The sequence below is a fragment of the Oncorhynchus mykiss genome, chromosome Y (genome assembly GCF_013265735.2).
Source record: "Oncorhynchus mykiss isolate Arlee chromosome Y, USDA_OmykA_1.1, whole genome shotgun sequence".
Classification (NCBI taxonomy): domain Eukaryota; kingdom Metazoa; phylum Chordata; class Actinopteri; order Salmoniformes; family Salmonidae; genus Oncorhynchus; species Oncorhynchus mykiss.
The window spans coordinates 1,746,907-1,761,229 of record NC_048593.1 but is presented as its reverse complement, the minus strand read 5'-3'; the positions used below and the strand labels follow the sequence as shown (position 1 = coordinate 1,761,229).

The 14,323-nt window shown below is 44.4% G+C and overlaps 1 protein-coding gene across 2 annotated transcripts in view; it reads right to left on the bottom strand.

Moving 5' to 3' along the window:
• Positions 1-922: 922 nt before the first annotated feature.
• LOC110509514 (zinc finger FYVE domain-containing protein 16) overlaps positions 923-14,323 on the bottom strand; it is a 39,317-nt gene continuing 25,916 nt past the window's right edge. Inside the window, exons 5-16 of one of the 2 annotated variants that reach the window (XM_021590420.2) lie at positions 13,896-14,072; positions 13,138-13,277; positions 12,466-12,820; positions 12,027-12,182; positions 8,518-8,742; positions 7,268-7,350; positions 6,628-6,732; positions 3,894-4,044; positions 3,132-3,375; positions 2,927-3,032; positions 2,570-2,746; positions 923-2,320 (exon numbers count right to left, since the gene is read on the bottom strand). In XM_021590420.2, coding sequence (XP_021446095.2) covers positions 2,162-2,320; positions 2,570-2,746; positions 2,927-3,032; positions 3,132-3,375; positions 3,894-4,044; positions 6,628-6,732; positions 7,268-7,350; positions 8,518-8,742; positions 12,027-12,182; positions 12,466-12,820; positions 13,138-13,277; positions 13,896-14,072 — 2,078 coding nt within the window. In that variant the 3' untranslated portion in view covers positions 923-2,161. The remainder of the gene's footprint in view (positions 2,321-2,569; positions 2,747-2,926; positions 3,033-3,131; positions 3,376-3,893; positions 4,045-6,627; positions 6,733-7,267; positions 7,351-8,517; positions 8,743-12,026; positions 12,183-12,465; positions 12,821-13,137; positions 13,278-13,895; positions 14,073-14,323) is intronic. The other variant, XM_021590421.2, reaches the window with a different exon arrangement.

Below are 14,323 nucleotides of genomic sequence, written 5' to 3'. Positions count from 1 at the left end.
CATCCCCACAGCACGATGCTGCCACCACCATGCTTCAACGTAGGGATGGTGCCAGGTTTCCTCCAGACGTGACCCTTGGCATTCAGGCCAGTTTGGCGAGGCGGCCAGCTCTAGGAAGGAAAAGTCTTGGTGGTTCCAAACTTCTTCCATTTAAGAATGATGGAGGCCACTGTGTGTTCTTGGGGAACTTCAATGCTGCCTAAATGTTTTGGTACCCTTCCCCAGATCTGTGCCTCAACACAATCCTGTCCCGGAACTCTACGGATAATTCCTTCGACCTCATGGCTTGGTTTTTGCTCTGACATGCACTGTCAACTGTGGGACCTTATATAGACAGGTGTGTGCCTTTCCAAAATCATGTCCAATCAATTTAATTTAACACAGGTGGACTCCAATCAAGTTGTAGAAACATCTCAAGGATGATCAATAGAAACAGGATGCACCTGAGCTCAATTTCAAGCCTCATCGTAAAGGGTCTGAATACTGTCATTTCTAAAAACCTGTTTTCGTTTTGTCATTATGAGGTGTTGTGTAGATTGATGAGGAACAATTTTTATCGAATCAATTTCAGAATAAGGCTGTAACCTAACTAAATGTGAAAGAAGTCAAGGGGTCTGAATATGATTTTGTTGACTGGTACCAAGTACCTTCAGACAAGTCTTGTGAGGCCTGTGGGCGTACTAGTGGAAAACAACTGACATGTGCGTGGTCGTGAGTCTCACCTTTACACATAGGGGTCATTTTAGTGTGTAGCCCAAACTGTTCGGACGCTACAGACAGAAGTTGGCAATTCGTCTGTACCGACTTCAGGCAAGTCCCAAGACGCTTGTGGGGGACGTAGATCAAAATGGAGAACACCATCGTGTTCGTGAGAGTCTCGTCTTTCCAAATAGGAAAGTGAATCAATGCCTTTTTATTTATCTTTTTTTTTGTTGCAAATGTTCATGTTTTGCAGCAGTATTTGGTTCGACTTGGTGGACTAATCCCACTGGTATGTTACATTTCAGTTGACATCAAGGGGACTAAAGGGAACTCTTCACATATTTTTCTCTGTGCTCCTCTGAATTTATCGGTACTACACCTGCGAAAGTGACTCAGCTAGCCAACATCCTATCGAAAATATAAACTTTGATTCCATTTAAGGAACTGTTTCCAAAAATAGTACTTTAAAGCTTAAAAAAAATCTCAATACAATTTGTATATGCGACATATACTTTCTATACATTTGGACAAGACGGGACAGTGAGTTGTGTCAGGGAACTTCCCACATAACATCCAGATACCACTGGTCTGCCACATGGAAGACGCGGCTGCACACTCTGTTGAAGAGAGAGGAAGTTTGAAACGTCATTCTAGAATGGCAGGCTTACGAGAAGCTACTTCAGAATTACCACATAGGCTATTTCCTCATTCTAAAATAGCATTCACATCCTCAAATGACGATTAACCTTTCACGTCGACAGAGTCTCGTGCTGCTCTTCTCAAGTGTGGTGTACAGCTGTCAATCAAGTAACATCATTATAATTCATAATTTCTTACCATGTGGTCATTCTAAATATACAGTGAACACATCTTTGTTTGTTGGAAACATTCATCAAGGTGCTCCTTGACTGGCTGACAGACCGATACCAGCAAGGAGCCAAGAAGGCAGAACAGGAAGAGATGAGAATAGTCAGTGTCAGGATAGTTTGGGTTGTTTTTTTGGTTGTTGTTATGTGTTTAGTGTTTGGCCTTGTGTGTTAAAGCAGCGTTGGTGACTTTTCTTAGGCAGAAAGTCACGTCCGTGTTCCAGTTTCCCCACTGTCCATCCAGGGACAAAGGCCTACACCTCTGGCCTCCAGTGAGAGGTTATGTGGGAATGTCCTGCCATTGGCGGCGTGTCTTTAGTTCAGTCGTTAGCTACGCCTGATTGGCTGTGCATGTGTCCTCAGCCCGGTCACAAGCCATGTCATAATGGCTGTTTGTGTCCTCAGGTCCTGCCAGCTTGTCCTCTGAGCTCTAGCGTTTTTCTCTGTGCAAAGACATACAGGCTTGCGTGTGTCTAAAAGTTTGTGTGTGTGCAACTGAACTTGCGTGTTTATGTGCGTGTTCGTATTTGCACGTACTGTGTGTGTTTAAAAGTGTGTGTGTTTCCATGTGTGAGACTGTGTGCGTGTGTGTGTTAAATGGTGTGTGTGATGTAGAAGATAAACTCCATGTCCATGGCTGTCTGTGGTACGCTGGCCAAGCCTCCGTGGATGACGGGGATCAGAGCACTGTCCAGCTCATTCATATAGCGCTGGGGTAGGAGCCTGCCTCCCGAACCCGCCTGGTACTCCACCTGGGACGCACACAAACGCAGACAGAGTTATAGTATGACTGTACTGTTCAACGGGCATACAGTCACTATGTTTCAGAGATGGAACAGTAACACCGACTAGTACAATATTTTATTAATACAGCCATCAATAAAATCTAAATTATAGATATTTTCATACACACATTTGTCCGCAAGTGCCTGGTAAGAAGAGGGGCAATACCCAGTCCCTTTCATAGTGTATTGCTTGACACTTTATAGTATGTTATTTACCATGTCTGTTTGTGTGGAGACTCGGAGGGCGAGGGAGTTGATGCCGCTGGCTGACAGGACAGAGAGGTGAGGGGTCAGAGCACTACAGCTGGCCACAGCCATCTCCCTCTGGAACACACAGCAGGACGGCAGCACCGCAGACAGGATCACGTCTGGATTCTTCAACACGTAGAACACCTGGAGGGAGGGACAGGCAGAGTCAGATAGACAGACCAGTGTAAGTGAGACTGAATTGTTTCAGAGAGTTGTGATGTGAGAGAAGGTGAACAGAGCTCGGACTTCACATGTAGGTCAATTGTTATTGTAATACAAATGGGCAATAAAAGTAGTGTATCGTATGAACTGTGTGTTTCCTACCTCAGTACACCTGATGGTGCGTCCGTCCGACTCAAACTCTGTGTCCTGCTGAATCCTCACACTGTGGACCCCCTCCAGAGGCTTCCCGTCCACACCACTGGTCACACTGTAAGGACACAAACTAATTAACCAATCATGCACCTGGGAGAAAATCCCCAGTGTGTGTGTGTAAATGCATGTGCGCGCATGTGTGTATTACCCTTACCCAGCGTTGACAGGAGCACTCCAGTCGACCCAGCGCACGGTGATGTTGTCCCGGAGCTCCCCTCCGTCGGCCTTGCCACAGGGGATGTGGAAGTCCGTCTGCAACCTCAGGGCGGCGCGCAGGGCCTCCATGGTCTCTGGGGGGATCTGCACCATCAGACCGTCCTCCACGATGCTCGACTTGGCGATGAAGCCCGACGAAGCCTTCAGAGCACCGTTGAATACCACGAAGCTGGCCCCCGTAACTAGACAATAAGGTCACAGACTGAGTAACACAGCAGGTATATAAACAGTTCAGTTCTATTCAGGTTACATGGAGGCACTGGCTCGAGTCACTGGCCTGTGACCTATAGGATCTGCTTCTTATCAGAGTCATATTCATTATACACTAAAATGAAGAAAATGGACTAAAACAGGAAGGAACTACCTGAACTTGTCCACAACTAAAAATTTTGTGCCCTCTTGAATCGGGCTTGCGAGTGGCGCAGCGGTCTAAGGCACTGCATCTCAGTACAAGATGCGTCACCACAGTCCCTGGATTGAATCCAGGCTGTATCACATCCGGCCGTGATTGGGAGTCCCGTGGGGCAGTGCACAATTGGCCCAGCGTATTCCGGGTTTGGCCGGGGTAGGCCGTCATTGTAAATAATTGTAAATTTGTTCTTAACTGACTTGCCTAGTTAAATAAAGGCTAATACATTTTTTTTAAATACGACCCTGTTCTTTGAAAACAAAAAACAGTCCTCTGACCTCTAGTACTGACCTGTGCGTGTCTTTCCAGGCTGGCTGTTGGCCTGGCTCTGGTAGTTGCCCTCGTCATTCTGGAAACAGACCAGGTGGGAATCAGCCTCCGAGCTGAAGCCAGCGCCCACACTGATCACATGCTCGTTAGATGCGTTCACCACCTTCAGCATCTAGAAAACACACAAAAAGTTATACATGCATCGAAACACATATCTCCAGCTCTTTCGAACACCTGCAGAAGGCACTCTTCCCCTACTAATGGCAAGTTGGTGGGGTTTTATACACCCACCCCCAAATTCAGGTAGTTAATTTATAATCCAAAGCAAATTGCATATAGCAACCTGGCTTAGCATATTAGCATAGCCAAGCCTTAGCATAATCATGCTAGTTAGCTCTAATGCTACTGGTCCTGATGTTTGCAGACGATTAATAGTCAGTCTCCTGCATGCTGATGAAAGTGCCCTTGTTGTTAATGATTTTGCTAATATTGGTGTGACAGTGAATTCTTACAAATTAATATGACAAAGACCAAAGATATGTGGTGTATGGATTTCAGGCGTCAAACCCCTACCCCTAGAACACTATCGTCAAGGGCCAGGTGGTAGACACTGTAGACAACTACAAGTATCTTGGCACAATGACTGATAATAAACTGAACTTTTAGTAACACTGACATGTTGTGAAAGAAGGGCCAACAATGCCTTTTTGGTCTCAACTCCGTTTCCTGAGTTTCCTGACTTGTCCAGGTAGTCAAGTTGTACATAGTCGGTCTTAACGTTTTCTTTGATTTGCTGGTACTGCAACCTTGGTGTAAAAGCTAAAAAAAAAATGCACTAACTAGAGTAGTGAAAGTGGGCAGTAGGATCTCAGGAGTCCAGCAGACAAGTGGTGAGGAAGGCAGAATCCATCCTGTCTGACTGTGCCCACCCTCTACACCATGAGTTCCAGGTTTCCCGGTTTAGATTAACCAACTGTTAAGATTAACAGGTCTTAACACTCCTTCACCCCAATGGCCATTGCCCTTTTGAATACAGGGAAGAGGGGGTGGTAGGCCAGGGATGATGACGTTGAGGATGGCGATGGTAATATGTTGTTGATGATTAAGGGGATATGTTGATGTTGTTTTCGTCAGCACATTGTTGATATGTTGTTGACGAGATGAACTAAGAATGCACACACTTTGGCTTGCTATACTTGTGCTGCTGCTTCTGTCATCGATCATAGGCCTTCAGAAAGTATTCACACCCATCGACTTGTTCTACATTTTGTTGTTACAGCCTGAATTTAAAGTGGATTACATTGAGATTTTATGTCACTGGCCTACAGACAATAATGTCAAAGTGGAATTATGTTTCTACGATGTATATTTTTATATAATTAATTAGAAAAGTCAATAAATATTCAACCCTTTTGTTGTGGCAAGCCTAAATAAGTTCAGGAGTAACAATTTGAGTAACAAGTCACATAATAAATTGCATGGACTCACGCTGTGAGCAACCTCTTCTCTGTACCCACACATACAATTATCTGTAAAGGTCCCTCAGTCAAGCAGTACATTTTAAAAACAGATCCAACCACAAAGACCAGGCAGGGTTTTAAATGCCTGGTAAAGAATGGCACCTATTGCTAGATTGGTAAAAATAAAAACAATCGGACATTGAATATCCCTTTGAGCATGGTGAAGCTATTAAACTTTGGATGGTGTATCAATACACTCAGTCACTACAAAGATACAGGTATCCAGGCAACTCAGTTGCTGGAGAGGAAGGAAACCACTCAGGGATTTCAACACGAGGCCAACGGTGACTTTAAAACAGTTACAGAGTTGAATGGCTGTGATAGGAGAAAACTGAGGATGTATCAACAACATTGTAGTTACTCCACAATACTAACCTAAATGACAGAGTGAAAAGAAAGCCTGTACAGAATAAAAACATATTCCAAAACATGCATCCTGTTTGCAACAAGGTACTAAAGTAAAACTGTAAAAAATGTGTCCTGAGTACAAAGTGTTATGTGGGGGTAAATCCAATAAAACACATTACTGAGTACCACGCTCTATATCTTCACGCATAGTGGTGGCTGCATCATGTTATGGGTATGCTTGTACCTTTCAGCAGGACAATAACCTAAAATACAATGCCGCATCTACACTGGAGTTGCTTACCAAGCAAGTTCCTGAGTGGCCGAGTTACAGTTTTGACTTACATCTGCTTGAAAATCTATGGCAAGACCTGAAAATGGTTGTCTAGCAATGATCAACAACAAATTTGACAACGCTTGAAGAATTTTGAAAATAATAAATGGGCAAATGTTGCACAATCCAGGTGTGGAAAACTCTTAAGAGACTTGGCAGCTGTAATCGCTGCCAAAGGTGCTTCTACAAAGTATTGACTCAGGGGTGTAGATGCTTATGCAAATGGGATATTTCAGTATTTCATTTTCCAAAAATGTGCAAACATTTCTAAAAATAGGTTTGAATTTTGTCATTATGAGGAATTGTGTGTAGATGGGTGAGAAAAATACATGCATTTAACCCATTTTGAATTCAGGCAGTAACATCAACATGTGGAATAAATCAAGGGGTAGGAATACTTTCTGAAGGAACTGCATATTTGTATTGATGGCTGTCAGCCCTATGACTTGATGTACCCTCTGGGACAATAAAGTTGAAACTTTAACTTGTCCTTCAAACCAGATAGAAACAAAATAGACATACCAACAAACTCAAGTCCTGTAATGCTGTGTCTTACCTCAGTAAAGCTACTCTTGGGAATGTCTATGTAGCTGTGGCCCATCTCCATGTGGATCCTCAGGCCCTCCACGGCAGGCAGACTGTACTGGTAGTTCCTCAGGTCCTGGAAACAAAAACGCAACACAGAACTTACTTGAGGGCATTAATAGCATGTGACCTACTACATTCTCTCAGACATATGACATGCGTCATAGTCTTTTCAAAAATGATTGTCTAACACACACAGTATCTTAAGATGTTTCAGAGCTGTAACAGACAGGGTATGATAACCCAGTTAGACCTGCCCTCACAGGCTCCTCTCTCCCAGCAGTGAAAAGTTGGCAGGGAACCAAACTACTGCAGTGTCTCTCCCACAGGAGTCCTGATCTAGCTCTGTGTGTGTCATCCCGGTCCTCTGTCGGCTGGCCCTCACCTGAACTCAGGAGCACTGCACAGCATATGCTGGCTCAGTGATCATCACAGAGGATCAGGGAGATTTCTCTTAACTCGGCGTTAAATCAGGGCTGGAGACCTACTTTTACTGCGTAGCTTCGGTTTGATGTGAATTGTTATATTCAACGTTTGTATTGATCAAATTGCAAAAAGAAGAAAAGATACTCTGAAGTGTACACTAAAATAATGTGTGTGTGTGTACTTACAGCAAGCAGGTTCATGATGGTGTGTCCGGTCTCTCTGAACACAGTCTCTCTGAAGCGGACGCTGACCAGCGTACTGGGGTACACTGCAACACAACCCACATAGGGTCAAAGGTCACTAGAATCAGGCTCAACATCAGTCTAAACACTTGTTGCAATCATTTCATTATTATTTCATCAGGTCATTACTGTAAACTATGGCCACGTTTGTAAAGTAGAGTCAAAGTAAGAGGATCTCAATAGTCTACAGGCTAAAGCACATATCTAGGTCTTGGCCAAGTTCAAAAGTTTGAAACATCAGAAAAACTAATTTAAAAGAGTAGGAAGTGTACGTTTTTACTCAAAGTAACAATGTGGTCAAAGGCTTAGTAACTTAATTGTAGATTCCCCACACGTGGGGGCCGCATGATATCTGTGAAGTGGGCTACCAGAGTTTTTCAACCTGAGTTTAGTACTAGGGTGCTACAGTAGCTGACTGTCCTGTTGTGATCATTTCCATCTGCCTGGAGCCTTCCCCCGATCGCTATTTTATTGTTGACTCTTTCCCTCGTCTCCTGTGCCCAAACGCCCGCGTCTGGATTATTGACTCTGGAATTGATCTACTTTGGATTTACCTCACTGTATCACAATTGGATTAGCTGACTCTCCCTTGGCTAGTGAAACGGACTCTCCCTCTGAAGCGCCTCTCTCATTGGCAGCTAACTCAGCCGTCAATCAGTAAGTCTCCAACTCTCTCTACTTTAGATAACTGCAAATACCGGTAACATTATTTGATACCTGGTTAGATGGCACTATGTATTTCCAAAACTTTGGTTTACTTTAAAGTAGCTGTAAGTTTGGTGTTGATAGCAACTAGCTGACTCATGCAGTGCTAAAGTAACATTAGCCGGCTGGTAGGGTTAATGTTACCAGGCTAGTTGGCTAGCAAACATGCAAGCTTATTTGTAACAATAAATTCATAGAGAATTTGTTTGCAAATTGGCAAAAAATGACATTGAAACCTGTAGTCACGAGGGCAAATGATTTAATTTGAAGTTCTACATTTTAAATTATTTCTGTTAGAGTTTACATTATAGGGAATAGGCTGGCTTGACTTTGACACTAACTGGATTTATGTAATAACTCGAAAAATAGAAAAGTCTTGTAATTTTGCATTGGTACTTCTGATGCAGATATGTAATGTTTATGAAACTATTTACCATGCATTTATTACCACTGAACCTGGACAAGGCTAGTAACTGTTGGGGGCTCACCACTGTGTTCTGCTCCCAGCCGTAGAAGCAGTCTAAGGGGGAAGACCTTGGCCCAGGGCACCTCTAGCCTCTGGATGAGCAGGCCACAGAGGAAGGGCTGTGGAGGCAGACAGAGGCCCTCCAGGGCCTGAAAGGTAGGGGAGAAGAACAGCACCCCGCCGTGCTCCTTACTACCCAGGAAACTACCTGTGAACGCCACGTTTCCCAGCTCCTCCACAAACTTCCCTAAGGGAGGGGGAGAGACAGAGGTCAGTGTGTGCAGAGTACCACTTCAGCGCGGTGGCAGCACCCCCGGCCCCCACGACGACACGCTATGCAACACCCACACTGCTCAAATTATAGGCAAATGCACCTTTTTTTTGCCTAATGATGTTGGCAGAAGACTGCCTCAGTAGAAATGGTAGGCTATAGACTTATGGGTACTAAACTGGTTGCTATTCAGTAGATTACTAGAAATATGTTTAAATGTACAAATCAGGGCTCCCCCTAGGATTTTGATGTTTGAGTAGGCCTTAGGTTGGGTGGGGGGAGGACCTAAGGGGGTCAGTCAACTCCCACCATTAGGAAACTAGAGCATTTTGCATTTTTGAGGAACCGGTAACTGCGATTTCCTGAAACCTAGGGCTCTATTTTTGGCTGGCGTTAAGGCGGTGATCGTGTCAAACGCACGTTAGTTAGCAATTTCATCATGTAAAAACTAGCGCACTGGCATTTTCCAGCCCTAACGCCAGGTTCGACAATTCACCCGTCTTTTATCTACTCGCTTGCGCTCGCTCAGATGTGCGGGGTGGAAATATTTTAGGCATGTCCTCAAAAACGAGATCAAATTTCAGGCACCGCTGATAAGGATATTTAAGACCCACCAAAAGTTGGTTTTAGAGGTGGTTATGGCATGAACTTTGACAAACGGAACGCAGCCTATCCAGCCATGACGCACACTGCCCATATGCACATGGAACAAGAGTTGGGTAATGGTGCCTGTATACGTCGTATTTAGAAACAGACAAAAAACTTCCCATTGCGTTTGATTTTCTTAAAAACCAAGGATAGCCTCCTCTCAACGGAGGCTTTTTCTTTTGTCTGCCAATGCAATCCCGAAGTAGTCAAGACTGTCGATACATTGTTTTGGCTCCTGAATCCAATTCGAAATACATTTTAAAATCACCAAAGCTTTATTAAAATATCAAGTTTGAGAGGAGTTAAATAGCGAGCTGACATTCCCTTTTTATCTATGCAATTAGGCAGGCCCACATTATTTTAGCCAGGCAGGTCCCGTTCTGGACCTGCATAAAATAACGTCCATGATCTAGGCTGTGTCCATGCCCATCATGAAACGAGCGATGAGAACCTCGTATTTGGAAGTTCTCTTTAACCTGTATTTGTTGTCCGTTTCATCAAAACCCAAGCCCTCGCTTAGGCCAACTACAACGAAGGCTGGATCAACAGCAACGATTGTCTCTCTTATCCTGGTGATTTTACGACGTTACATTGGACATGTATTTATTGTTGTCGCAAAAAATAAAAATGATTGCTTGTTTTTCGTTTTCATTTTGTTACAACCACATGTATTAGAATGATTCAGCTTCCTGGTATTATTGGGACAACTTGCACTGCAACTTCTGGAGATGGAGATCCCCCTCTTTATATAGGATCTTTGTCCAGCTACTGTGAAAAGTGTGGATGTGTGTAAAACCCTCCATTGTCTGCTTGGTTTTAATATTGTATGCCCACGTGGAGAAATTATGGTGCCTGTTAGTGTGTCATAGCCTATTTAAAACAAGTTGTTTCCTTTAGTTTGAATCAAATGATTTGTTCTCTTTTAAGGCCTTATCAATATTGAATTTAATATTGCTTATTGACAATGTTTGGCATGTCCATGCTCAGCTATAATGTAATGTAATGGCCTAGACCCTATGTCAGTGTGAATGCTATTGAAGCCATGCCATTACTTAGAACAATGCGGACTGCAGATGGGTTCAAGTTAACATATTTAGCAAGGATAGTTCTACATTTTGTTATTTCATTTGTGTAAGCCCTTTATGCAAACTATAACATACTAACATTGGAATTGGAGTTGATTCCAAGGCACTACATACAATATTGTAAATACACAACTTGAAGCAACCATATTATTTGACCATGAAGCACGTTCTGATTGGCCAGTGAGGGGCTAAGCCTCGACACACACACAACTTGTTGATTCATCAAAACCCAGCCCTTTCACACCAAAGTCAGCAAGTGCAGCGCTAATTGTGATAGTGACAATATCCAAAATATTTCTGACACACCCCTGAACCTATAGCGCTACCGCCTGTGCTTGGATTGACCATTTCGTTAGGTTTGTTAAAATAGAGCCCCTAGAGTCTTAAGTGATTACAAACAATGTAGCCAACACAGAAGTCTTATGTTTGATCCTAAAGGATATTGCTAGTGGCCTCAATGACACTTTCAAATAAAATGTAGGGGTAATGTAACCCAATGATGGACTAATGGAGCCTAACGTTACTCCTTATAGTCCAAGGACCTTACATGTTCTGTTAGAAAGGTGCATTTGCTCTGGAAACCAAAACAGCCAAATACTCCATCTAAACGTGAATTGATTCTCAATTGCGGTACAGTTCTAGAAACATACAGCCCTCTACTTTCATATCACATCAAAATCAATTGGGGGCTGGTCGGAGCAGAGAATTCTTCTCCTCAGCCAAGTCCTCAGATTGGCTCAGCTCCAATTTCAGACGGCTGAGTCAGAAACCACAGTACCAGTGTACATGGACCTAAAATTGTGTGAATGGTATGCAAAATGCGTGCAGGTCTGTCTGTGTGTGTTTCCGTCTACCTCTGTGAGTCCTGGTAGATGGAGAGGAACAGGCTGTGTGTCTGTGTGTGTTTCCGTCTACCTCTGTGAGTCCTGGTAGATGGAGAGGAACAGGCTGTCTGTGTGTGTGTTTCCGTCTACCTCTGTGAGTCCTGGTAGATGGAGAGGAACAGGCTGTGTGTCTGTGTGTGTTTCCGTCTACCTCTGTGAGTCCTGGTAGATGGAGAGGAACAGGCTGTGTGTCTGTGTGTGTTTCCGTCTACCTCTGTGAGTCCTGGTAGATGGAGAGGAACAGGCTGTGTGTCTGTGTGTGTTTCTGTCTACCTCTGTGAGTCCTGGTAGATGGAGAGGAACAGGCTGTCTGTCTGTGTGTGTCTCCGTCTACCTCTGTGAGTCCTGGTAGATGGAGAGGAACAGGCTGTGTGTCTGTGTGTGTTTCCGTCTACCTCTGTGAGTCCTGGTAGATGGAGAGGAACAGGCTGTGTGTGTGTGTGTGTTTCCGTCTACCTCTGTGAGTCCTGGTAGATGGAGAGGAACAGGCTGTGTGTGTGTGTGTGTTTCCGTCTACCTCTGTGAGTCCTGGTAGATGGAGAGGAACAGGCTGTGTGTGTGTGTGTGTTTCCGTCTACCTCTGTGAGTCCTGGTAGATGGAGAGGAACAGGCTGTGTGTGTGTGTGTGCGCGTGCGCATCTACCCCTCTGTGCGTCCTGGTAGATGGAGAGGTACAGCGTGAACAGGTCTTTGGGCAGAGATCTCTCCTCAGACAGACACTCCAGGATGAACACTACCTCCCTCTGCCCTACTGTCTGTAGACCACTGGAGCCCAGACACCAGCACTTCCTACTGCAGTCTACAGGAGAGTAGAGAGACACAACGTGAGGAAACACATTAGTTTGGGACTGGGACTAGGAATAAGGAGGTTTGCGTTCGATCTCAAAACTCCAAGGTAACACCCTCTCTTTTTCACCTTCCCATCACCTGAACTGATTTGAAGAAAGTGGACAGGGAATGTACCCAGTAGGAATCCACCATATTGCTTTCAACAGTCCCATCTTTTCAGATCAGTGCAGACAAAGGAAGGGAGAGGTGAGGAAGCCACTTTACATGAGGGTAGAGATGGATGTTCTACTCACAGCTGACTAGTTTGACATTGACCAGCAGGTTGGCGTTGAGGACAAAAGTTAAAGGTCGTGGGCCTCCCTCCTCCAATAGGAGCAGGATCTGGCAGGGGGCAGGTCGCTCCTCTACCAATAGATCTCCTCCCTCCTCCTCTTCTCCGGTGGTGATGAGTAGAGGTGGCAGGCCCTCGTCATCCTCTGGCAGCAGACTGGGGCTCCTCTCTACGCAGCTCCCTAGCCCACACAGCAGGCTATAGTCCCAGGGCCCTGACACTGGGGGGCGCACCACCTCCAACTTTGCTGGGACCTCAGGGGCCAACATACCACCCTCAGACACCGCTGCAAAGCCCAGGGATACTCTGCTGCCAGCCTGGAAGAGACGGAGGGATGAGAAATGGATGGGATGAAAGAGAAAATAAATAAACGTGTGCATCTAGGGATTTACAATGTGTGTGTGTGTACAGTACCAATCAAAAGTTTAGACACACCTACTCATTCCAGGGTTTTTCATTATTTCTTTAACACTTTTTCTTGGTTTCTACATGATACCATATGTGGTATTTCATAGTGTTGATGTCTTCACTATTATTCTACAATGTAGGAAATAGTACAAATAAAGAAAAAGCCTTGAATGAGCAGGTGCCTCTTTTACGTGGGTGTGTGTCTATATAGAGCTCCTCCTCTTACCGTAGGGGGGTCTGGTGTGACAGGGCTGGACTCCTGGGAACTCCTCCTGCCAGTCACAGATAGCCTGGTGGTGTCGGCCACCTCTCCGTTGGGCAAGATGCCATCTGCAAACCACACACGCTTCTGCTCACGAGGACAACCTGACACATCCACCACACAGGGACAGGGACTTCTGTCATTTTCCCCATTTCCCTATTTAAAGTGTTGTTTAGAGCGCTAAATTTATACCAGTGTTTCCCTATATTAAATTAGCGGCCGCTGCTAAAACATTGCCTCCACTCACCAAAACAATTTTTTGGGGGAAATAATTTTAAGGGATGGTTAAACGTTGTCAGTGTTAAATTAAACCAAATATAAAGTATGTTGAAAAGATAATGGAGATATATATTTTTAAAATAAGATAATGTCGAACTAACAATCACCAAAATATAGACAGTCTGGGAGAATCTAAAATTCCAAAAATGTCATGGCATGGGGCCCCCATTGATTTTGTTATAATGTTTGAGTCACTCAGATAGCATATCACAGCATACGCCATGGCACAATGCTAGGGGAAACACTGAATACAAATGAGAAACAAGGGAAAATAAAACAGGAAATCTGGTAAAAATGGAAATGATAAAAATGGAAATGTTTCATTATAGCCAAACTGTGGCTGGCTATGCTATCCAATGGAGAGCAAGAAGATGTTGATCACTTTTGGGAACACCATTATACAACAGCAACCCTTGATACTAGTTCAAGGGGTGCATAAGTACCGTCGCTGCAGGGGGTTTTGAGCACGGAGACGGGCACCATGACGGTGGGCGGAGGGGAGTTGAGGGTGCCTGCAGCCCGGGCCTGTTGCAGGGGGGGGATTGTGCTGCAGTACTCTGACGGGACGTTGGGGTTTGGGCTCGGACCTGTCGGACTCATCATACGCTCCAGAGCCTGGGCTAGAGGGGGAGGCGAGATAGAGGGAGAGGTGAGGCAGGTAAAGAGTGAGTGAGGAGGAGAGTTGGCATGCAAACATGGGTATTTTACAAATGTTCCAGTCTTAGAATTAAAATCACTTTTTTCCCGGGTACAAAATGTGGAAAAAGTCAACGGGTAAGGAATACTTAAGGCACTGTACAATCTAGGCCTTCTTTGTTAACATAGGCTATTCATAGGGATGTTATGATAAATAAATAAATAAAATTAACAA